Source organism: Barbus barbus, assembly GCF_936440315.1.
Source record: "Barbus barbus genome assembly, chromosome: 13".
Lineage (NCBI taxonomy): Eukaryota > Metazoa > Chordata > Actinopteri > Cypriniformes > Cyprinidae > Barbus > Barbus barbus.
This window is the reverse complement of record NC_136741.1, coordinates 26,097,177-26,124,317: the sequence shown is the minus strand read 5'-3', so window position 1 is coordinate 26,124,317 and position 27,141 is coordinate 26,097,177. Positions and strand designations below refer to the sequence as shown.

The 27,141-nt window shown below is 37.4% G+C and overlaps 1 protein-coding gene across 1 annotated transcript; it reads left to right on the top strand.

The window, feature by feature from the left end:
* Positions 1-1,567: 1,567 nt before the first annotated feature.
* Positions 1,568-26,147, top strand: LOC306878977 (potassium voltage-gated channel subfamily B member 1-like; the record flags this gene model as incomplete). The annotated part of the gene is made up of 3 exons (XM_079431617.1): positions 1,568-1,640; positions 2,419-3,076; positions 24,219-26,147. Exons 2-3 carry the CDS (start codon positions 2,501-2,503, stop codon positions 26,145-26,147), a joined length of 2,505 nt encoding a protein of 834 aa, XP_079287743.1. The 5' UTR covers positions 1,568-1,640; positions 2,419-2,500.
* Positions 26,148-27,141: the final 994 nt, after the last annotated feature.

Below are 27,141 nucleotides of genomic sequence, written 5' to 3'. Positions count from 1 at the left end.
TGACTATAATTTAAAAGACAGAAAAGTCAGTCTCAACAGATCAGAAATGTTTAAATTTACCCTTAAAATAATTAGGATTGATAATCTACTCTATTTGTTGAATTTCAATATAAGGGCTCTGAAATGTGATGGCAGGAGAGTGGAGACCAAAGAATGTGAGCATCTCAGTACAGCTGCTGTGCTTCACCATGGTAAAATATTAAATGAAACTCATATATTCAAGGAGCTGCAGCTATGGCTGAACTGACTCAGAGGCTGCTTTGAGCACTGCCCCAAAAAGCGGATGCGTTTCCTAACGTATATGAAATAAGGGGCTATTTTCCGTACTGTCCACTCTTCAAGCGCCATTTCCACACAGGTTGCTCGTTACGACACAGAAGGAGCTGCTCCGAGAGCCTCTTGGTGCTGGGTGGCAAGGGTTAAACGCGCCGTCTCTCTGCCATTGGGCGGTGAGACTACTGAGAGCCAGCCATCTGCAAGGAAAGCAGCTGTCGCTTTCACGCCAGAGACGTTAGACATCAGAGAACGAAAACAGTGTGGATTCACCCCAAGACTTGTTGATCTTGTTCCATAAACAAAAAGCGGAGCGCTATGTTTATGTCTGGAGAAGAAGAACGAGCTGCTATCTACTGGTTTTATCTAAACGTTTGCCTTTATTTAAATGCTTAATTTCACACCGCTGTCAGCAATGAGTCTTCACAAATTAAGGTGGGTGTTTTTTTTGTTTGTTTGTTTGTTAGTTTTTTTGTAGATTTATCAGTCTAACTGGTTTTGAAAATATATTTTTACCGTACGCTTAGATATTATTGGTCGTATTGAAAATGTATGCTGAAGACCTTGTGTGAAAAGTGTGACATGGTGTGTAGATAAGCTATAAGCGTTTTCTAAATAATATTTAATTGCATTCACACGTGCCATACAAATAACTACAGTTGCATTGAGGTTGTAATGTTGTTTTGTGGCGTCTGAAGATGCTTTTTTCCCCCATGCATGATGCAGGATCAATACTGGTGGATGCCACTCCTACAACGTTTAAATGATCTTTAATGTCTTTATAATAGCATATTCATGTTTGGAATATGTCCAGTATTATATTCTCCGCTTTGGTATTTAGCGTGATCAATAAAATCACATCATAAGCGCAGCGGCATTAATGTCAATTACCGCCAGATGTGATTAATAACATTTTATCCAAGACTAGACGTGCGATGCTCATTAATAATAATAATAATAATAATAATTAGCCTTGCAGTGTGTAATATAGGCTAAACCAAAGTGTCTATCATGCCATCATATTTTCGTCCTGTTCTGCATGTTGTTGTTGCTGCAGCTGTACAGTCGGGCTTCAGAAGATCTTATACTTAACTCTTTAGTTGCAAGGTATGGACATAAGCTTTTAGTCTTTTACTGAATAGATGGAGTATCTACTGTACAACAACAGGGATATTGGGAGTTCTCGAACGGTAGAGGTAGCCTACTGATGTTGATGATTAGACAGCATGCTCATTTAGAGGATAACAGGTAGATCGCGTGCGTTCCAGTATATTTGGATTTAAATGTTTTTGTTATCTTTTGAGAGTTTATAGAGACAGCAGCAGGTGATTCAGCACCACGCTAGTGGACAGCGACTGCTCCGGCTAGTAAGGAATTTAATTATTTGTGATTCTAAACGATTCAGGTTCCTTAACGTTTCATTAAGTACTTCAGATTCATTTAGTTGCTTATTATTTAAAAACATAATTGTATTTACTGCACTTAACAGTCTGTTGTCAAATAGGCCTAATGATATAATTTCACATGCCAATAGGACAAATATAACAAATTTATTTCAAATGTCAGTTCTTTTAAAAAGTTTTTTTTTCTTTCTTTTTATGTTTTGGATTCACTAACAAGAACCGGCTCAGACTACATTGGTTGCTCTACGTTACTTAATCACTGAAAAAAAAACCGCTATAAAGTAATTTGTTTAGGATTCTAACTATTTTAGTCGTGCTTTAAAATAATTCTCTGAAAAGAGCCGGCTCATGAAAGTCATTGGTTTGGGAATCCGATCGATTTACACTTGTGTTCTACATGTTTTTGATTCACTAAAAAGAACCGGCTCGTACGAGTCATTCGCTCGGGAACCGAACACCACTGGCCGCGCTGTAGATTCGATGCTTAGTGCGGCGTGAAGTCAGCACGGGCCTATATGCATGCACGTTCAGAATTAAAGGTCATGCAAATCACTTTTTTTTCAAGTGAACCGTAAAAATATCAAATGCCTTTGAGGGATGACATACTTTTAATAAAGTATGCTTCTGCTTGTAAGTGACTGGTTTAAGAATTTATTTGTTTTGCAGGGATAAAACTTAGCAGAGCACTTAACAAACATCATAAAACATGCAGCTAATTTCTTGTTCCTCCTTTCCTCTTCAGCAGCTCAAATAAAATGAAACAGCTCGGAGAACCACTGGTAACACCGCCAAATTCATAGGGTAGTCTGCACAAAAAAAAAAAAATGGATAAACCCTCCGCAGAAATGAGTAAAGTTGGCTCTCGCTCGACAGCCTCTCTGCCCCCGGAGCCTGTGGATATAATCCGGAGTATGTCGTGCTACCGGCGTGTCAAACTGAATGTAGGGGGTCTGCCGCACGAGGTCCTGTGGAGAACCCTGGACCGACTGCCACGCACACGACTGGGCAAGTTACGAGACTGCAAAACCCACGAATCACTCATGGACATATGCGACGACTACAACCTAGAGGACAACGAGTACTTTTTTGACCGGCACCCTGGGGCCTTCACATCTATACTGAACTTCTACCGCACTGGGAAGTTGCACATGATGGAGGAAATGTGTGCCCTGTCCTTCAGCCAGGAGCTGGACTACTGGGGGGTGGATGAGATCTACCTGGAGTCGTGTTGCCAGGCACGGTACCATCAAAAGAAAGAGCAGATGAATGAGGAGCTCAAACGGGAAGCTGATACTCTGAAGGACCGGGATGGCGAAGAATTCGATAATACGTGTTGTTCGGAGAAAAGGAAGAAACTGTGGGACCTACTAGAGAAACCAGGCTCGTCTGTAGCAGCCAAGGTATACATCACTACATACACTGACAGCATCTTATCAGTCTGATAAACAGGCTGAGATTCAGACATAAACACACGTTTACAGAAGACCAACTTCCACAATATTATGCAATAGTTCAGAAATAAAAGGAGACTCCTTCTTAATTTATTATAAATTGCACAGCCCTGCATCTTGAAAAAAGTCTGCTGATTTGCAAAAAAGCCTAATGTTACTTAATTTGATGAAGCAGAGTAAACAAATATCAATAAAAAAATATATATTTCACAAAATAAGAATGAAATTGTCAAAAGTTTTTTTTTTTTTTTTTTTTTTATGACAGTAATAGCATTCAGAATGTATCATGTAAATGACAATCTGTAAATGGAATGGAAAAAATGTCAAAGACTTTTCCAGAAACTAAAGTTTTGTTTTTTTTTTTGCAAAAAAAAATTTAGTAAAGATTTTTAGTAAAAGATTTAGTAAAATACCCACAGATGTAGACAGAAACATCTGGGTCACAGTAACTGGCCATAATTCTAACATTAAAATCAGAACTATGCATAAATGTCTTCCGAATCCTTCATATATGAGAAAATCGGCTGAGAATTGAACAAACAGAAATAACCTAGCTCAGAGGAACATAGGAATCATGCCTTTCATTCACTGCTGTCATATTGAGGGATGATACAAGACTTCTTCACCTTACAAAAATGCTACGAAATGCACATATTTTTTTATGAGAAAGTGTGACGTGATAAAACAAAAATGCAATATTTTTCAAATCAGCACCCCAAAATTTGTATTAAACAATTTCATACTGTGAATATGATGCAGGGCAGTGTAATCACACATGTATCATAAGCAATAGCCATCCAGCAGCATTCAACATTGTCTGTGTCAAACATCTTCATCAGCCAAGAAAAAAAAAAAAAATACGCAACCTCCACATAAGCATATATCAACACTCAATTAGCTTAAAAGGGCAACGTAGAAAGTGCAGTTCAAGCCTCTGGACTCTAACCAAATTGCAGCAGTCGTGTAATCAATCACAACAGAGTGGCACTCTTGTGCTTCTCACATAATTTAAAAAGTAGTATTTCCATGTAAACGTTCATCGATCACAGGTGAGGTCTGACACTTATGTGTGTCTAAAATAGTTTCTGCTTGATATCTATGGTCACAGATCAATAAGAGCAGCATTTTGGTTGAATCATTGTTAGAGATGTAATGCTTGCTCTAATTCCATAATTGTGTACCTGTGCTGATATATAGTCACATGGGATTGGGAGGGACCGTAAGACTGTCCTTCCTGTTACCAGGCAACAGAGAGATGACTCTATCACTTTAAAAGGAAGGACTATAAGTCACTAAAGGACAAAGTTAGTGTTAGAGGGTGTTTGAGTTGCCGTAGTGGACCATTGTTTTGAGACACATGCATTTCCTACTTGTATTCAAATAAGACCGAATGAAGAGTCAGGCTTCTTTTTGGCTTTTTCCACTTCCATCTCTCCCTCCCTCTATCTTGAGGCTCCTTCACTGCACCTCTGGCTAAATGTCAGGGAAATGTCACATTAATTATCCTCCATGAGACTTTGTGTCCCATTCTGTTTTTAAGCCCCTCCTTTCTCCCCTATTCTCACTAGAACGGGCTCTGTCTACATCTGTCTCAAATCAGATTTCGCTGCATGGCTCTACCGCACAATAAGATTATGTCAGACTGCCGTCATATCATTGCAAATTACCGCCCGGTCATATTTCATAGCTAGACTTCACCTTTTTGGCATTTACTAGTCCTGCATTACCATGCTATTTAGTGGATACTAGAAGTGTAGTAATTAATAGTGTTTACAAGATAGAAAGTGGCATTTGCTTTAAGTTAAGGACCTTTTATTGAAGCCTCATGGTCAAGGCTGTGACGCTTCAGTCGAGGCATGAATGCTGAGGTAGTAAATGTTGTTTTTAATTAAACTGTACATGCAGTTTATCACGTAATGGGCTCTACCTTGATTCAGTGCAATTTATAACTGGTATTGACAAACTTCACTGTAAATCTAGGTTATGTATCTATAATATATGCATTTTAAGCACCGGTCTTCAAATTTGAGTATATGCGTATATAACATAAAATGTTAAAAAAAGAAAAGAAAAAAAAAAGTGTTCAAAAATGCTCTCAAATTCTTTAATAATTACTAAAAAAAATAATATCACACACTAAAAAAGGTGGTAGCATCTAAATTTACTGGTTTACAAAAATATTTAACACCTCTGAAATATATATAATATATATATATATATATGCATATATATGTGTGTGTGTGTGTGTGTGTGTGTGATAAAATGATATGATATGATTGCAGTCTGACATAAACTTATTCTATAGTAAGGCCATGCAGTGAAATCTGACATATATTATATATCCCTTATAAAATCATAAAGATTTTAAACAAAATCTTAGAAGTTAACAGCAAACAGTATATTGCTTTAAATATTGCACCTGGAGGAGTCAGACAGACTTCTGGTATTAGAGTACTTTCCAGATGTAAGGAATGACAAAGATTAATCCCAATTAAAGGTGGTGCTGTGAGTTCAGGCTATAAGCACGAACAGGTCAAGACGGAGTAATTATCAAATGTTCTTTTCAAAGAATCTCATTTATGATTTAGCCCATCACATGCATTGAAGACCCACAGTTGTGACCCAGGCCTGTGCCTGAGGATGTGGGCATTTCCTCATTCTCTGAGATGTCACAACACACCAATCTTATTTACTATCTCCATTTGGTATAAAGGGAAGTAATCACTTACTGGATGTGGTTATTTACAGCAATGTCCTTCCAGAAGCCCTTGCAGCACTGAGGTAATGGTAGTTACCTTCTGGTTTGCAACGCCTTCCGTGATACTTGATAATTGATATGAGACATTTTCACAGAGATTATTTTCATGAGATTATTATCAAGACTTTGATTTATTAAAATATTTAAACGTCATATGGCATGTAAAAAACGGCTGAAGGTGACCCTGTTTATTGTGAGAAAGACGACCTTTTTCCTGTTCTAGTTAATGCTACTGCAGTTTTATTACTATTATGTTCAAGGGACATTAATTCTTGTGAGAGATACAGATAATAAGCCATCCATTCTATCAATGCAACATTTATGAGGATATCTGACTAGTGCCTATAAAGGTGTCTAATGTCAGGATGGCTAACCCAAAAATAGAAAACTACGGAAAGACTCAAGGATCAATTCCTGTGCAGTCTAACCAGTTCAGATGATAAAAGTGAAATTCATATCTCACTGTATGAATTGATAGGACTGGATGAGGTGAAATGAATTTGAAATTGCTACTAATATTTCTAAAGCTCCACCCAAATGGCAAATGAGTAATTTGTGTAATTTATTTCACTTCATTGTCAATGTGTAAGCGGTTTATTTAATAATAGATCCTGTTATAAAAATCATAACTATAGCAGGGACAATGTAACACGATTTGTATACTGTTGAAAGTGATAAATGGTAAAAAGAATAACACATTATAAATATTACATACAGTTTCAAATTCAGATTTAACCACAAATAAAGCATAGTGTATGTATTGAAACACTTCTATAAAACAGTTAAGTGTGTAACTTACATTTTAGTCACGATATTACCAGTAGTAACTTTATCTGTATTTGCCGGTCCAACCAAAATAGTTCCAAATAAAGCCGAAGCACAACCATTGCAAACCGATCGATATACTTCAGTACTGTTTTGTTACTGAATGATTCACCGTTTTTGAAAGAATCGGTTGAATCATCGAGTCAATAGTTCACTCATAAAACACTAATTTGTCACCACCTACTAGCGCAATGACGTAAGTTCCAGAAAGAGTAACCTGCTCACCTTCATTATCTTTGCAAACCTGTATACATTTCTTGCTTCTTTCTACATGAAAGAAGATATGTTGAATTCATATATGCATGGAACAATGTAGGGTGAGTAAATAATGGCTATCCCTTAATTAAGTGTACATCATTTTTAATATAATGACAAGATTGTACACAAATGTTTAGGATTTGCAGCATTTTGCGATGTACTTTTTGTGTTGGACAAATATTGGAGGAAGTGGTGAAAGTTTTAGTCCGCTTCACTGTATTTAGCGCTAGACCTTGATGGTGGCATTTTAAAACAGCTTCGTCAACCATTCTGATTCTGTTGTTGTGTACTGGATTCCCTTTTTTTCTTCACAACCCAATACTGACTCTTTGGTTCAGGAATAAAACAGAATTAAAAAATAAATAAATAAAAGATTTTACAGCAGTTATGTTACTTTCTGGTTTCTGAGGTATCAGGAACACTGACCATATCATAGGCTTGAAAAGCCAGTAGTTTTCGTTTCAGAGATGTTTTAGAATCTTTTTGTAATTCTTTCCTGGATGAGAGAATTTTAGCAAGTCAACCCATCTTGGCAATATTGATCCAAGTGTCGTTTTTTAAACATTAGTTTACCAAAATACTAAATAAGAAATGGTTTTACTCTCAATTTGGTCTTCTCGGTGATGTTGTTGATAGGTTTGTAGGCCTCTATTTTATACTGTTTAAAACTTTTTTGGACCAGGACGGACGTCATTTCCCAGAATGTGCTGAAATTCTTCAAACTGAAATCAATAAATTCATTTTCCTATCATTCTAATGCCAGAGAATGTGGCCAATTCAAAGAAAAAGAATTTAAATATATTTATCACATCTGTAAATTAGCTCAGTACAGCATCTCATTTTACATTAGAATCTACAACATGTTGTACTTCAGTAAGCTCTGAGTAAGTGTTATGAACAACATGTGCATAATATGAAATCGTTTTGCAAAACAGCCTGTAATTATGCATTGTTATTGTTACCACAATGAATTATTTTGACATGTAACTTGAACACTCGTGTATTATTAGAAGGTGTCCTGCAGTTTTTGCTCAGCCCTCGGCAGCGGCTTCACGAAGCCCACCGTGGTGCACGGGTCTTAACCTGTGGTTTGCTGCGGTTACGATAGCCTAATTACCTGTGACACAGAAGTTATGATGTGAACTTTTTCTTGTGAATCACACTCTCATGAATCACAACAGTGTGATATGAATCATCTAATGCTTGGTGAGCTTTGTATCTAAATGCTAGAAGCCATGTGGCTTGTTATTGTGCAATCAGGCCTAATCGCCTTTCTGTCGCATCTCATTCACCTTATTTATGAAAGTGGGTCAGTAAAGTGTCTGAACTGGACACTTCTGGGCAAGATATAATCTAGCGTTATCTCCTAAAGAATAACACATTAAAAGGGTGCCAATTCGATTTATGCATTGCATAAATGTGGTGTTTTCTTTTTTAAGTAGATTACATTCTTTGAAGCTTGGGCCCCATCTTATTAATAACAGCCCATGTTTCTGCATATATAATTAATCATTCTTTAATTACACCTCATAAGGAGGTGATTTGTGGCATTTAGTAGGCTAGGCCGTCTTGGAATCTAATGAATAGAGAAGTGTAATTATTTTTTCAGACCCATCAATGTAAGTTGTTGAAATGAGATGTGACTGCAGAGCTCAAGAGAAATTTACCATCATCCACCAATAGCTTATCTGTGCAAAATAGTTCTGAATCAGAAGGCCGCGTTCAAGCTCGGCTATGTCTCGCTCTTTTCACTCATGTGCACGGCTACCGAAAACATGCCGCAAGTCAGAAATACAAGATTCTCATGTCAGTGTCTCGGCATGAACAGAAGCGACTTTTCTGGAGCAGCGTGTCTGGCTTTGACATTAAAGAACAGGTTCGTGCTACAGTTAAAGAAAGTTCATACAAAAATGATGGGATTTTTTTTTTGCCATCATATCCTCACTCGCATGTCATTCAAATCCTGTTTGAGGTTATTTTTATCTGTGAAATAAAAAAGAGAAATTCTGAAGAATGATTGTCTGCCTTTTCCATGCAATTAAATATTGAGGGAGAAGGACTTAAAAAGCACATTAAAATATCCTGAAATTGTCCATTTGATCATGCACAAGTCTTAAGAAGACATGTAAAAACTAAAAACATTAATAAAAAAAAAAAACTGACAGAAATGTACTTTCCATGAAAGTTCATGAGTAAAATAGTGATGTCTGCCTTGCAGAAAAAAGTTTCAAAGAATCAGTTGATATGGTTATCAAAATGAATCATGAATCAGACTCATTGACCTTTGAAAAGGAAGATTATCAGTGAATATTGATGTTTTAGTTCCCATTCATTGCTTTTGCATGGAAAAGAACAAAGTCTTTAGAATTTCTCCACAGAAGAAAAAAAGCCATACAGATTTTTAAATGAAATATTCCTTTAACTAAAGGCACTGGCATTAAGCCTGGCAGTTCGACCTATGCATTGCAGAACTGTGAATTCTTCTTCTTTTTGTTAACCTTATTAGACATGAATTTAGATAGCACAATCAAAGCTTTCTAGTTACTTCCCTATACACTGTGGACGCTTTGATCCATATGCAAAAGTAAGAAAACAGCTATTTAAAAATGCATTTTCCCATAAATTGTTTAACTCTCGAAAGGTCTACATACAGTAAGTGTTAATCCATCCCTAATCACAGCATTCCCATTCACCTACACAATTGGCAGTAGAGCCTCTGTTGCCATGGCAAACTGCATCAGTTTCCAGGGCAATGGCTTGTGTCTCTGTGTTGAAGTAAGAGGATGTAGTGTGCAGTGAGTACATAATGAAGCTTACGTTGACTTCCTTATTGAAACTTGCAAGTTTGACCAGCATGCTTAGCAGACTCAGAAATACCATATCGTGTATGAAAACCACTGTCACGTGTTCCATTCTCTCTAGTGTTTGCTTGTTATCCCTGAGAGGAGCTAATGGAATTTTGGGAAAATATAAGTGTATAATTTTCTTGCTAGATTATTCATGATTCATTTCCCGTTGCAGTCTTGATCCTTTGGTACTGTAATGAATCATATTAATGCACCTGTTCCCATCTCATAATGATTAATACATTATACATATAGGTACTGACCCCTTCTACATAGTCATTACCCTTGTAAGTGCTTAGATCTGGAAGATGACATAGCTCAATACAATGTCTATTAATTCTTCCGCAGTTCATCCTACAGTGTCAGTTTCATCCTACATCCTACACCCTACACTCATATACTGGGTAAATATAATTTTGAAATTCAAAGAGTTTCAAACTGAATAGATAAAGTACATTCTGGCTTTATCCCTCATTTATTTTTGTAAAAAAATTATGAAATAAATATATATGCGCTGAATGGAATACACACACACACACATAATTGTATGTAATTTATAGGATTATTATAGAAAGAGTTAGTTAAGAAAAATATCATTTTTAGGATATCTTATAAATATAGCAATAAATGTACCATTACTATTACCTTTTTCTATAAAGTATCAATTGCTATATATGTGATCACTACAATACAAAAAAAAAAGAAAGATAGAATGAACTACGGAGTCTTCACAACATACACATGTACAGGGTATTGATGCTGTGCTATATGCATTGTTAAACCAACACGTAACAAATTAAGAAAGACTGAGTCGGCAGAGGTTCATGTTCACAATCAGCCTTTGTCATCCTGTACTGAGTGTCCCTAGAGACAATATATCAATACTATACTGTCTCAGTACTGCACTATCTCTGTCTACTGGGCTGTCCCCACGGTTTCTTTTTTAGCATCTGCAATGCCCAAGGACAACACAACCTGATGAGACCTGGTGTTTCCAATACTGCTGACTTTTTTCCTCTAATTGAAACTCACTGAGTAGCAAGTTGAGTTAGTACCAAATGTGAACATATGGACTACTGTGCCAGTCATTTGTTTGTTAGTTCGCATGATGCATCAGCTAACATTTAACACTCTAGTCCAATTTTACACATATCTTTTTCACAGCATCACTACTGCGCTTCCCAGTGCATGTATTAAACTGCTGACAGCTGAATTGTTGCAAAAAAACACATGGCACTCTCAATTAAAAAAAAAAAAAGTTTCTACAAGAGATTTTGCCTGGCTGACTTAATCTACACTCCCTAAAATCCTTCCTCCAGAGACATGTCAGCTGATGCAAGTAACCCCAAAAAGCTCAAAATGACAGGCAGAGGTTTTTTTTGTATTTTTGGCTAAAAAAAAACCACAGGCCTCCACCCTGACTAAAGTGTTGCTGTTTACAGAGTCACAAAGACAGGTCTGATTTCTCAAAACACCCATTCGAGTGATAACTGTCAGGTAGAAGAGACCATTTATGTGTGGTATTCACCTACAGCATACGCCTTTAATTGCCTTACAAGAACTATCTGCCACCTCCAGAAATGTGAGCACTTGCATAATGCATAATAGAGGTTCTTTCATAATGTGTAAATCACCTATGAAAATAAACAGAAACAGCAAATCCAATACAGATGCACAGCTTTTAATTAACATGATTTGATGAGTAATTTTTTGTGCCCTCAAAAAAACTATATATTACTGCCAAGAGCAAGTAATAGCAGACCTACATTAAAATTAAAAGGCTTTCTCTGGCAGTGTTAAATGTTGTTGTTTTTTTGCCATCTTACTTAACCTTTTCAGATGACATTAGATACAAGGTTTATGTGATAGCGATGCATTAAGTACATCTCTGACCCCCTTTACTGGCCTTCATTATCCTACCCTATTACTATGGTATTGGTTTAGCCTGGTCAATATATAATATATTTGCATATTTTAGCAGCAGAACTATGGAATATTGAGCATGTTCTTAGTGTAAAATAATATTACATTTATAATAATAATGTAATTTTTAATATAAATTTATTCATTTAATATATTTATAAATTATATAGATGTATATTTTAAATATTTAAAAATTAATATATATATATATATATATATACTAAAAATATTTTATTTTACATAAATTATTGTATAATGTTTTCATAATACTATTTACATTCCTCAATATATTTTCTAATATACATTTATAAATATGATAAAAAATATTATTTTCGTAAAGAAGAGAAAATATATTTGCAATCAACATATTCCTCCACTGACAAAATGTATTATTTTATTGCCTTTTCTGCAAATTATACATGTAATGCTGCCTTACACAGCTCACAAAGCTATTTAGAAGAGCTCAATGCTCTTTATTTAATGTGAGCTGGGTATATTAGCAGACACATCTTCTATGTAAGCGATTATGAAACAACGAGAAAGTTCCGGCATACAAGAGAAGGCTAATCTAGGGAGAGATAATCAAAGATGGTTTCAGTCAGCATATCACGGAGGAACATGGTGTCTCATTCTATTGAAGTCTTTCCCAGGCCATTAATACTCCATCGAGACATGAGCTTGACTGAAACAGGAACAGACTGCGAGTGTGTGATAAACAGAGGAAGGTGTACGTGTGTGGGGGGTAATTTGCTCTTGAAAGAATCCAATGAGAAAATGAGTTTGTATTGAAATATGCGTCTTTTGATTAAAGAATTTGGTATTTTAGCTATTCTGAGCACATATCCATTACTGAGATCAATAATATACTTTAAAATTCTCCATTTAGTCTCATAATTGGAGAAACAAATGAGATTAAGAGTGTCAATTTACCATGAAAATTAATTATTTAACATAATAATAATAATGCAATATAAAAATATACACATTTAATCACTCCCCAAACTTTATGGATATGGAAATAAACAATATTCTGATTCTTAAGTCCTTTTTTGTAAAGTATATTTAGCGCTTTACTCATCTGACACAATAATATATCCAATATTATTTATGATTCATTCATTTTCCTAATTGAAATATCTTATGAACTCTTTATTGTCTACTGTTTAAGAAAATCCATCAATTTCTTTCCCTCTTGCACAGAAATTCCATTCGAATGAGCAGCAGGCTAATAAATCAGAGGAATGGCAAATAAAGGGAGTGGGGTTCAACAGTTTCCCATGTTGTCATTCCATTCTGTCCCTGCCACTTGGCTTGTCATGTTTATAGTGACAGGTAGCTCTCACTGTGCTACGTTATAGCCAGTGCAATCAATAGAAACGACCGTAAAACACACTACATAAGGCCTACAGAAGCACGGAGGGCATCTTTAGTGCAGACCCTTGTCTGGGTGTCAGAGATTGGATTGCCGCTGGAATGGATTTGACAGGGAAGCAAAGGCCAGGATACAAAATAAATGGCACTTGAGGATGGGAAAGGTTTATCAAAACCAGTATGTGATTCTAAGGCAGATGCAAGAGAGAGCAAGAGAGAATGACCCTCTAAGTCTTTCAGCTAGAACCAGACTTGCTTATGAAAGAAGGTCTTCATACTTTACAACTGCTGGACATTGTACATTGTACACGCCTTTCTCAAGAATGAGTGCCACTTGTGCCACAGTTCAAGATTTTACAGTCAGTAAGATTTTTAATTTTTTTTTAATTGATACTCTTATTCAAAAAGGATGCATTACATTAATCAAAAGTCGTGGCCTAATGGTTAGAGAGTCGGACTCGTAATCCAAAGGTTGTGAGTTTGAGTCTCAGGTCCGGCAGGGATTGTAGGTGGGGGGAGTGAATGTCCAGCGCTCTCTCCACCCTCAATACCACGACTGAGGTGCCCTTGAACAAGGCATCGAACCCCCAACTGCTCCCCGGGCGCTGCAGCATAAATGGCTGCCCACTGCTCCGGGTGTGTGTTCACGGTGTGTGTGTGTACTTTGGATGGGTTAAATGCAGAGCACAAATTCCGAGTATGGGTCATGTCACATCACTTTTTTTTTAAATAATTTTACATGGTTACAAAAAATAAAAGCTGTACTTTAGAATTTTTTATTCAGCAAATTATCTTAAAAATGTATCAAAGTGTTCACAAAAATATTAATCAGCAAATCTGTTTTAATAATAATAATAATAATACTTAAGTACCAAATCAGCCTGAAGACTGTAGTAGTAACTGTTATCATAAAATAGAAAAGCTCTTTTAAATGGTCATATTTCAGAATATTACTGCGTTCACTTTATTTTGATCAAATAAATGCATTAATAAAAACATAACAAATATCTTACAAAACTTTGGAATAGAAGTGCATATGATTAGAAAAAATTACTACTCAACTTTCTAAAAAAAAAAGATCAGAAAGTATTATATAATATCAGAAAGATCCATCCATTTTCTTTTAACATGAATGAATGAGGAACACAACATAATAAAAAAATGAATAGACAAAGACAAATTCTGAATTCTAACATGTAAACTAAACTGACAGTGAATGCATGTTTCATGCAATTGCAATACAGGCTATTTATTTTTGTAAATAATCTTAAAAAAGCACTGGCTGATAGATATTATACTGATTTACATTTTATTGCACTAAATACTAATGCTATGAAATAATGTGATTACAATCAGTCTCCTGTAAATTATATACGAAGTCAGCAAATATCGGAGTTTCCTGTAAATGAGCCTTGGCTACGCTTGTGTAACCGCTAATGTAGGTTCCATGTGGAAAATAACTTAGACTAATCTCGGAGATACATTAAAAAATAATGTGAATGCTGCGGAACGCCTCTCTTAATTACCTTTTCCCTTGACCTAAGTGTAAATCTCTTTGTTGCAGGGTGTCGCTGCCTTTAAACTTTAAACATTCAGGTCAAGAGTCAAATTACATGATTTGTTGTGCTGCTAGCTGACATTTGTGTGGGTACAGGTTCATGCCAACTGCACATATTGTCAAGGGTTTAGTCTTTTTGAATTAGGATGCGTTGCTGCTCTCCATGCCTGAACTTTTCATCTTTAGCTTGTTGCGTTTTTGTTTTCGTACATGCCTTCGCCACTGTCTGCTTTTCCGCTGACACACACGCACACACACACACACACATACATTCTTTTCTCTCTCCCATCCCTGCAATGCTAAAAAGCATGTCGTCATTGTCACCATAGCAACTGTGTCTTGTGCGACGCTTGAACGCACAGCTGTCTCTGCCAGGATAAACAGTGGTGTGTGTATGTGTGCCTGTGCATGTGTTTACTTTGTGTACCGCTGTTTTTTGGGGGGTTTGTGTTTGATTCTTTGTGTCAGCATCTTATGTGAAATGTATGAACTAATTTGTGTGGTCGGGTGTGTATCAGAGTGACAATTAAGTGTCAATGATGCGTAAATGCATGTTTGTGACAGATATGTGTCTGATTTCTTGAATTTCATGCAAATAAGAGATGAGATATAATGGGCAAAATTATTAGGTCAGTCAGGGACCTAACTGTTAAAGGGAAAATGTCAATTCTGTCATCATTTACTCACCTTTCAAACCTTTCTGTGGAACACAAAAAAGGTATTCTGAATCATGTTAACACCCAGACCAATGTCAATGGGAATTGAAACAGTTTGGTTAGCAACATTCTTCAAAATATCTATCTGATACTTAAAATAATGCAGCTTACTGAGGAGAGGTGTGCTATTACTTTTCAAAGCAATCATAGGACCCTATGATTTCTGCGATGCGGAAAATGGAAAACGAAAATGGAATCACAGAATCCAGCCATAAAAATGGAATTTACTGTATAACGTAGAATGTCACGGAATTTGCCAAATTTTGGATGAATAAATCAAAAGTAGCTCAGTACACTTAAATCAAAACGCGATATGGACTAGTATCTGTGAATATTAAGCTATAAAATACTATTTACAAATCCTGCATGTTCTGCATGTCTCTGTGTGAATGAATAGCGCAGACATGCGGTTGGTTTCATGTACTACACACACATAATGAAGCGCATGTGACGCTCGCAATGTTTTCTGCCTCTGCCGCCTTAATATATGAGAACATGAACATAATTAAAACTACTCTTAGAGTCACTTCATTAGCATTTTACCATTTCTTTTGAGAAAAACTGTCATCATATCATATAAACAGAGAAACTTAAAAATAAAAGTTTGGTTTAACTTGAAGAAACTGTGACAGAAATATATGTAATGATAGTACTATAATAAAATAGGAATGTTTACCAGAATTTTTTTTACCAGAATTTAATTTCCAAAAAAAAAAAAATGTAAATACAAAACAGTATTTCTGAAAATAAAATAAATTATTATTATTTTTTTTTAATATAAAGTCTATTATTTAGAGATGGTTTTGATTATTAAAGTTTAATGAAATCATTAAAATGGAATCCAGAAAATTAAAGGAAAACACAAGAATTTTGTCAAAATAAAACTAAATATGAGAAAAAAATAAAACATATTTCATAGAGCCTTCAAAAAATGTAATTTTTGTTAAACTTTTGCTGTTAAATTGTGTAAGTTTCATGATTTCAGTTAATTAGATGTGCTTTTTGATAAATAAAATTGAAGTTAATCATTAAAACTTTAACTTAAAAAATTAAATGCAGAAAAATTAAAATGGAATTTAGAAAAAAAAACAATTTCATAGGGCCTGTAATCAGAATTACGATTTTGAACTTGCGCGTGTTAAAATAGAAAATAATATCTCATAGGCTCTCATTGAAAAAGGAACCAATGTCAAATGTAGTTTACTGACTTGCGAGTCAGTAAACAGCCACCATGCAACTACCAGAGCATTCTAGAAACTGCATAGCAACACATTAAAAACCACTCAGAACACCTTAGCCACGACCCAGAAATATCCTGCCATCGTGGAAATGACACCAGAAAATGCAGAAATGTTGTTGCTTTTTTTAATTGTCTACAATGCAACAATTAAATCATAAAAATTGGAGCATGAAATATTGCCACATGCTGTCCGCTGGATCGTCCTCTAAGGTGTGTGTGTGTGTGTGTATTCTAAGAAAGCACTCCTGTAGGATCCCAAAGCTGCCCGACTGGAGCTATTAATAACTATGTCAGGGGCTGGGCAGGTTTATAAATAGACTCGGTGGCTGGATTTTCCCTCTCATTGCCGACAAATGAATAATGAACGAAAAAAATAGGGCTCTGCCAAGAACCAGTCACTCAGGTCATCTAGCACTGTGTATGTATTTGTGTGTGTGTGTGTGTGTGTGTGTGTGCACACGAGGACACAGCTGTTGCCTATGTATCTCAAGGGCTTCACAGATACGGGCGAACCTTGTCTTCCAGCTCAGGTCAGAGCTGTTCCAAAAGACAAAAACAGAAGACGAGGACAATTCTTCAAGGGCAGTACTTAAAGGGGTCATATGACGTTGCTAAAAAGAACAGTATTTTGTGTATTTGGTGTAATGCAATGTGTTTATGCGGTTTAAGGTTCAAAACATATTATTTTCCACATACTGTACATTAGTGTTGCTCCTCTATGCCCCGCCTTTCTGACACACGTTGATTTTACAAAGCTCATCGTTCTGAGAAGCGAGGCGTGCTCTGATTGGCCAGCTATCCAGTGCGTCGCGATTGGCTGAATACCTCAAGCCTGAGATGGAAATGTTACGCCCCCTTACCTGTATTGTGATGCCGTGTCCTGGCGCAACAACACAAAAACAATAAAACCCATTATAAACAAGGCATTTTTTGCATCCAGTGGGGACATACTGATTATAATGATTTATACTGTCTTTTTACACGTCACGTTGCATCGCGCCTCGTAAACATTACCATGTCTGCATTTGTGATCAGAGAAACAACACACAATAAGCACTACTCTACACTGCTCAAAACTCGCGTTTGAATTGTCAGTGGCCAATTCTTTAAATATGAAAACATACTTACAGGCTGTGAGTCAGAAGCGCCAGACAGTCCTTGCAAAGTTGGAATGGCTCCACTTTATAGAAACAGCCTTTGTGTAAGCCAGCGTTGTAGGCTACTCTTCCGGGTTCAGGAAATAGCCCTCCATAAAATGCACTGTCCACAATATTTGGGTTGAACTGTTCTGGAACAGTGTTGTAAATACAACTTAACCACTGATTTCTAGTTGTGTCCTCTTTTGGAAGCCCAAACAAAGTACTTTCACTTTCACAACAAAACGCAGCGTCTCCAGGACATGGCGCCGGCGGCAGCAACAATACTACAGCGAGAATAAAAGTTACGCCTTCTTTCTTTGCGTATACATTTGACGAAGTTTTGCAAATCTCCCCACACCGTGACATAGACATGTGGGGGCGTGTTTGAATGAGCCGTTTTAGGTGGCCGTGGTAGAGTCTTAACTTTTATAAAGAATATCTCTTTGGTTTTGAGACTTTAGTCTTTGCAGCTTCAGGGATCTTATCTATGCACAAACAGCTTGTAAGACTCCAAAGAGAAAGGAAAACTTGAAATCGCATCATATGACCCCTTTAAAACCGAAATGAAATGACTCGTTTTGCATTGCTATACATGAGAATGTGTGCATGCGTTTGAGTGATTTGTCATGCCATCATTTGTTGGAAAATGTAGAAGACATGGTCTCTTCTGGTAACCATGGTGACAGTGTCACTTTCAGAGGGTGAAGGCAAGTTCAACAACACTATCAGAAGCGCATCTCTCCCCACTTCCCTTACGTCAACCCACAACAACAGCAAGTCTGGGTCTGTCTGGATTCTCACTTTGATGCATTTTTTTAAATGATCGCTCACATTACACATAAATGATAATGAAGGAATGTAGCTAACTAGAAGCAAAGCCATGATGCTAGGTCGTTGTAGGTGGTTGCAAAAGAATTTCTATCTAGTAGCTAGGGTGTTTCCGAGTGCTTACTCATTATGACTCTGGGCTGGGGCTGTATTACAGAAACATCCTAACTTAGAATCCTATCTTAGCTTAGGAAGTAGAGCACACAGGATCCAGATTTTAAAAAAAACAAAGCCAAGTTGATTTTTAGTGATACATTTTTAAAACAGACACGTTGTTAATCAATGGTCTATGCTTTTATTGAAGCCCTCTGTTCGCATTAAACTTATTATAAACTAATCATTTTTAACTAACAGTGGAATTCGAAGTAATATACAACATTAAATACTATTTTAATACAGAAGATTCCACCAATAAAAGAGTTGCAGCAGCCATTATATGGTTATATAGCCATTACATCGGTATCCCTACTCTCAAATATTTGAATAAATACATGTTTTGCAATAAACTTAGTTACATATATTGCTTCAATATAATTATATATATATATAGCTTATATATAATGGACAATATATATTTTATTTCACAATGTTTTATATAATTATCATTCCTATTGCCTAAAGGATTAGTTCACTTCTAGAATAAAAATGACCTCATAATTTACTCACTCCTATGTCATCCAAGATTTTATGTCTTTCTTTCTTTCATCAAAAAGAAATTAAGGTTTTTAGGAAAACATCTTCATGGACTTCAATGGCAGCCAACAGGTTGAAGGTCCAAATTGTAGTTTCAATGCAGCTTCAAAGGGCTCTACACGATCCCAGCAAAGGAATAAGGGTCTTATCTAGCCAAACGATCTGTCATTTTCAACAAAAATAAATAAAAATTTTGATACTTTTTAACCACAAATGCTCATCTTGCAATAGCTCGACCTCACATATCACATAATCATGCATTAGTGACGTAGGTGGAAGTACCTACCCAGTGTTTACAAAGCGAACTTGCAAAGAAAGTCAAACGCCCTTTACAAAAAAAGGTAAAACATCGATGTTGGACGATTTTGAAGTTGGAGGAGAAAATGAGATGGAGTTTTTCACCTTATACCTTTTTGAACCGAAGTACACAGACAAAGAACTAACCATGTGTGACCTTTCTAAAGTGATTACGTAATGCATGAAGATGCTGAAGTTGCACATGCGCATTCTAGAGCTAATGCAAGATGAGCAAATGTGGTATATAATTTTTTTTTCTTAAATTGGCAGATTGTTTCGCTAGATAAGACCCTTATTCCTCGGCTGGGATTGTGTAAAGCCCTTTGAAGCTGCACTGAAACTGCAATTTGGGCCTTCAACCGTTTGGCTGCCATTGAATTCCACTATATGGAGAAAAATCCTGTAATGTTTTGCTCAAAAACCTTAATTTCCTTTCGACTGAAGAAAGAAAGACATGAACATCTTGGATGACACGGGGGTGAGTGAATTATCAGGGAATTTTCATTCTGGAAGTGAACAAGTACTTTTTCAAATCATAAGTCAAGAATTACATACAGCCCCTTGTTTCTAGATAATGGCTCTGGTCCCTCTTTCAATATTGGTTCTTTTACTTGATTTATCATCTGCTAGATGAAATCAAAAGTCTGATGGCCTGTAAAAGTAATCTTACTTTAAGTTGTATGATTTGTGGTATCGTTCATGTCCTTAGCATGATAGGTTGTTCAGACACTCGAAATCAACCATTGACGTCAATAGGATATACTGCCATTGGAGCCATGGTCTAACATTTATTGCACATGCTCTGGCACATTGAGTAGTACAAGTTCAAATCTGGCTTGTGACATTTTCAGATTCTGTTCCACATCATTTCCCATTCTAGCTCTAGTATACTACACTAAAGGCCAAAAAAGAAAGAAAGAGCACAGATTGTTAAAGCTACCATGCAGGCATACAGCTGTATGTTTGTTTGAGGCTACCAGTCTAGGATGGTGTTGATGCTGATGATAAGAGGGACAGAGACATCTACACTTTTCAAACAAACCTCTTCATGTGACTGCCTCCTACCGAGCTTGAAGAAGGTTGCCATGACAATGCTGCAGCAGCGGTTGAATGTCAGTGGTCAAGGTCAAAGGAGTTTTCACTGAAGAGTCACAGAAACATCTGCACAACGAGTGAGTATATCTACAAATGGTGATAAATAATATATAACGAGAGATGAGTGTATGGTCTAGAAATAAGTGTTACCAAAACTTTATCTTTTTAAAATAATAATTATAATTATAATTTTAGAACTTTACACTATACATTTTGAACATAGAAATATATTGTTTAAATGTTAAACTAAAACCATCAGTAGGTGGCGGCAAGTCAACGTCTTAATGAATGAGTCACAGAATCATTAGATTTGTTCAAAGGACTGATTCATTCGAAACGAAGCAACTGACTAGTGATTTTATGAACGGATATTTAAATCATTCACTCAGCCGATTCGTTCATAACGTAAATTCATTCAGGAACCAAACATCTGTGTTAATCGTGACAATCATGTCATCCTTAATCTCGGGAAAACAGCACTCTTATTCCTTGTCTAATATAAACAAACGTCAATGGCACTACTTGAGAAAATGGACTTATGGCGTGAAAAGTGAATTGCGCGAGTAATTATTGCGTGAATAAATCAAAACATCTAGGCCTACCTGTTTCTTGGATTGTCTTAGATTGTTGTAAAAAAATAATAATTATATATTTATATTTATATATATATATATATATATATTAGGCTTTTAGGGAGACAGAGATATTGACGAGAATCTCATTAGTGATTTGTCTTTCCTGTGGAATTGCATGGAATTTAATTGCGCTTTATGGAATGTTCTGCTGTGCAGCAGCTTTTGGAGCCTTCACGCGCTTGTGTGTGTATGAATATGAATATATTTGTTGTGTGTCTCAGGAGAACATAATTTGTACTTGCTCGTAGGAGCACCCCACTGGATGTGATAATGAGCCGCTCGCCTGAGATGACGCAAAGATGCCGGGATTTCTCCCTGTGCATCCTTATCTCTACTCAGGGAGTTGACCCTGTTATGCCTTCCCCAGTTTGAGTGTGTACAGACATTATTTACAGATTATAATTTGGTCAATGGCTCAATTGATTGCATTCTGAGAATTTGTGCTGAACCCTTTTAAAATGTATTCCCCATTTAACATTCATTGTCACTGTAGTGGACTGTCTTTTTTTAGCTGCCCTTTTCACTTTTTAACATTTAGAATACTTTGTAACGCACATGTGCACACACGTTTGGCATAAAAGGCCAAGAAAATGACCTAGAAAGGATTTCTTAGCTTCAGGGTTCAGAATCACTCAGAGCTGTAGTAAATTGTTGTTGCTCAGAGGTTGCTCTTTCAGCTCAGGAGGCATAATGGGCTTGCCAGTTACATTTCTTTAATTTAGGTATTAAATTTATCTCCATTTGAAAAAAAAAACACTAAAATATCTAACTTTTGACTGCAAAAATGTCAAAATCTTGTCTGAAATCTAAAGGAAGCATATGAGATTACTGGAGTGTTTTTCACAAGATTTAGTATTATTGCTCTGTAGGATAAAAACTGACATCTCATTTGTCATTTCTCTTAAGGGAATTCTCATGTTGTTCTACTCCAATTGTTTGTCTTTTATAGCAGAGTTTTTATGACCATAACTACACTGCTAACCACTTTGGACCAATAAAAAACAACTTTATATCTCTAGCAACAGAATGTATACTAATCACATCACAAACATCCAGCCAATGTTATTGGCTGCTATCAGACAGTGAGTTTAAAACAGAAGGGGGATAGGAGCTCCTGTGTGATTTAGAGATTGCGGTTGCTGATACCGGTGTTTACATAATGCTGTTGAAGCTCTGGCAAGCTTATAAATAAAAGGCTAATCTTTCCTGTTTATAGGTTATGGGCTGTTTTTAATCTTATTACTGTTTCCAATTTACCCTCATGACTCACGTGACTGCAGGGTATCATCTCTTCTTAGACACATTAATACACACAGAAAAACACCTACAAATGCAATGAGTCACAAATGATTTTCCATACTATTCATATGAAGGCGAGTCATTTGATAAAACTGACAAAGAGAGATTAGCAGACTAAAATAGAAGATAGAGGAACAAGTTAGGGATTCATAATTCTGTTATGTCTTGGCATAACAACAAAAGCCTGGCTAAAGCTGACCACTTTATCCTTCACAAACAGTGTGCGAATGAGACAATATGTATGCATATTTTGGTGTAAATGTCTTGCTTTTTTTGAATGTAATATCCAAAATTGACTCATCTTAAGAATCCTGAATCATGTTGCCACCACCATGCTTTGGTTTAAGTACAAAAAAGAGCAGAAGTCAACAGAAATATTACAATATAATGCTTTTGTCACATTGCCTATAGTGAACTGAGTTGCTCCAGGCTTTGACCAGAAGTGGCCTTCTTCTTTCCACTCCCCCAAAGAGTCTATGAAGAGATTTTTGAGAGTTTCTTTGTCAAAGTTTCTCTTATCTCAGCCAAAGAGCTCCGCAACTCGGTCACTGTTCGGGTCTTGATCATTTCTCTGACAATTGTCCATCTTATTGAATTTTTTGGTACAAAATCCTCTTTTAGGCTTAATAGTGTTAGGATTGTGCCACGCTTTTGCCATTTTGTTGTAATGGACTTTATGTTCTGTTCTGTCAGAGGTTTAGAACTTTAAAAGTCTTTTTCTAGCTTTAGTTTTTTTTTTTTTCTGGAAGGTTCCACAGGGAGCTATTCTGTGTTTAGACAGCAGATCGTATCTGATGTTTTAGTTGAGAGACCAAGTGTTTTTTGTTGCCTAGATCTCTAAAAACAATTAAAAACCCAATTTAGTTGTTTAGTCATTAATTGTATTTATTAGTTATTTTATTACTTGGCGTTTTAGTGTAGTTTTCTGTCAATAATGAGACTTTGTTGGGGATTTACTAACTTCTGGTTTTGCTGGTTATTGCATGTTCCACAACATATCTGTATTTCTCCATAACCCTCAGCCCTGTATTACTCATTCATTTACTACATTATACTGCTTTCTTGACCGAACGACACAGGCAAAGCCATTATTATGCAATGTCTTGACATTCACTACTCAGCAGTGAGTATAAAGATTTAGATTTCATTTACATGTTTTGGCTGACAATGTAGTCGACAACTTGTTTTGTACAGGGCTGTCTAACCAGGTTTCTGGTGTAAAGCATGTTTCTACAAGGTTTTCAGCAAATCGCAACAGTGGCATAATCTCTTGCTCACAGTCACAAAGAAAATGATTTACCTAGACCTTACTCACCACTTTTTCAAGCTCATTCTCTGTTGGCCTCACTTTAATTAATCCTGATTGCGCACTTTAAAGAAGAAGTCCTTAGTGGAAATGTCGTATTCAGTGCCTCCATGCATTTCATCAGACATTTAATTCAGCTGTCTTGGTTTAAGCACCAATGTTGGATTTCTCTTAGGGTTAGTAGAGAACAATTTCACAAAGTATGAATGATCTGTCAAGCCATCACAAACCTCAGTATTAAAGGTTTTTCATGTTTTCTAATGATGGATTTTTTGTTTGCTTTTTTTTTTTTTTTGTCTTTCAGATCTTGGCAATCCTTTCTATTCTATTCATTGTGCTCTCCACTATCGCTTTGTCTCTTAACACCCTCCCAGAGCTGCAAGACACAGACGAGTTTGGTCAGACAACTGATAATCCCCAGCTGGCCCATGTGGAGGCGGTGTGCATCGCTTGGTTCACCATGGAATATCTTCTTCGCTTCCTTTCCTCACCAAGCAAATGGAAATTTTTTAAAGGTCCCCTTAATGTCATCGATTTGCTGGCCATCCTACCGTATTATGTCACCATATTCCTGACCGAGTCAAACAAGAGCGTGCTACAATTCCAGAATGTGCGGCGGGTGGTGCAAATCTTTCGAATCATGCGGATTTTGCGCATCCTCAAGTTGGCACGTCACTCCACTGGGTTGCAGTCACTGGGCTTCACGCTACGACGGAGTTACAATGAGCTGGGCCTGCTTATCCTCTTCTTAGCAATGGGGATCATGATCTTTTCAAGTCTAGTTTTCTTTGCTGAGAAGGACGAAGATGACACCAAGTTCAAGAGCATCCCTGCCTCCTTCTGGTGGGCCACTATTACTATGACCACTGTTGGATATGGGGACATTTACCCCAAGACCCTTCTGGGTAAGATTGTTGGTGGACTCTGCTGCATAGCAGGAGTGTTAGTTATTGCCCTTCCCATTCCCATCATCGTCAACAACTTCTCTGAATTCTACAAGGAGCAGAAACGGCAAGAGAAGGCCATAAAGAGACGGGAGGCTCTAGAGCGAGCCAAACGCAATGGCAGCATAGTGTCCATGAATGTTAGAGAGGCGTTTTCACGTGGTGCAGAGCTTCTGGATGTGGTGGTTATGGACAAGGGTGAGAGAACCCAGGACAACCATCTCTCACCCAGCCGTTGGAAATGGTCATCCAAGCAGGCAGCTTCAGAAACCAGTTCTAATCGTTCCTTCAACCCAGACCAAGGTTCTCCTAGCAAGGCGAAAGCATCTAGTCCACAGAGGCTTAATGCACAGAAACTAGAAGAGATGTACAACCAGATGGCAAAGACTCAGTCACAACCCAACCTGAACACCAAAGACAGAGGTTCATCCCGAGCAGGCCATAGAAGGGATGAAATTGAGTTGGGAGCCTTGCCAGGTCAAGGAGGCGACCCACTGATTGGGGGTCGGGAAGGGGTGGTAGACATGAAAAGTCTGTCAAGCATTGACAGTTATATCAGCTGTGCAACAGACTTCCAAGAAAACCCACGATTCCCCTACAGTCCGGCAGGAGGTCTCTCCATCCCAGAGAGCTCTCGGTTCTCCCACAGCCCTGGTTCTGGCCTCTCTGGTCGGGTCAGTGCTAATCCGAGTCTGCAGACCACCTTGGAGCACGACACTATGCTCACACCACCATGTTCTGGTGCTAAACCTCTCAACAGCGAGGGTTTACGGCAACAAGGACTTCTCGGAAACTCTCAGAAAATGCATTCGGTTAGGGTGAATCATCGCAATTGCGGGGAGGCCAGCCCATCAGGTGGTCCTCTGTCTGACAGCTCTATTCTTTCTGACCACTCCATCCTAAGCCCCGAGGTGTCGGTCTACACTACAGCCAGCAGCAGGACTCCACCTAAGACACCCGAGAGAAAGGCACTCACCCCTGCAGTCTTCACTTTTCACGACGCGTCCATCAGCAAGTACATCGATGCCGACACAGATGACGAAGAGCACTTGCGCGAAGGTGGCCCGTCGGAGCGCTTGCTGGGTGGCCTGAGCTCCAAGCCTCGGCTCAGTGGTTACCAGGGGGCCACCAACCACTTGGAAGCTGCCCAAAGGCTGCTCGGTCAGAACTGCCTATTCCCACTGGGAAGTAGCCCAAGTGTTGGCCATGAAAACCATGTGGCTTCAGAGACCTCACGAAGGCCTAAAGGGGACAGGGGACATTCCAATGCATTTGATAAGGGCCTCTGAGGCCTCAGGGTCGTCAGTTGGACTCCAAAGGGAGTCCAAGAAGGGAAAGAAGGCCAAGTTCAGTCAAGAACTTCGGGGAAAGCAGAGACTAATGTACAATGGAGAATCATTTTACAGGCATCTGACCAGGGGGCCTACCCTGGTGACTTTATACAGGAGAGTTCACTGGAAAACAGTGGTCATGTTACATCATTAAGGAACAGGATCTTGAGGATGTACCACTGCCTACACCTCTTGCCCTTTTTCTTATTCTGTAAACAAGCCTGCATTGGTGCGTTGCAGGGGTAAGATAAAGCCAGAGCGGATCTGGTCTACAGTTGTTTGTGAAAAGAACAGAATGTATGCTAAAGCTTAATTAGCTTGAGGCTGAACACTTGCCAGACATTTAAGCGCAATTGTTATGGTAAATCAAGGGGGACAGTCTGTCACTGCCCACTTCAGCTAGTCACTGTCCAGAACCCACCTTAAAGATTAGCATTAGAGACATGTTATACCCTGTTTACTAGTGCACCCTTCGCCTGTCCCCTAATAAACTGGCCTTACTTAACTGCAGTTATGGGTCTGCATACAGTATGAGTGCTTGTGTGCAAGCATATTTGAAATAGGGAGGGTTGATGGTATGATAATGTGCACGTATAAAATAATTAACATTCCTGCACACAAGCTCACTCTCCACATGGTGTGTGATTCTACTTGATTAATTTATTTTTATATAGACATGAAGATTATCTGTAGAAGTCTGTCTCACATATTTCTTGTCTCATATTCACCAGTATAAGAATAAACCGTCAATTGTTTCATCGGAAAAAGCTAAAATCTGTTTAAATTTACCTCCCCTCATTTACTTGTGTCATCTTTAAGATTTTTTTTTTTCTAGTTTGGCATATTTTAAAGGGATAGTTCACCAAAAAAAATGAAAGTTCTGTCATTGTTTACTTTGTCTCATTTCATTCATGTGTGCTATATTTCTTCGGTATAACACATTTTTTTTTTT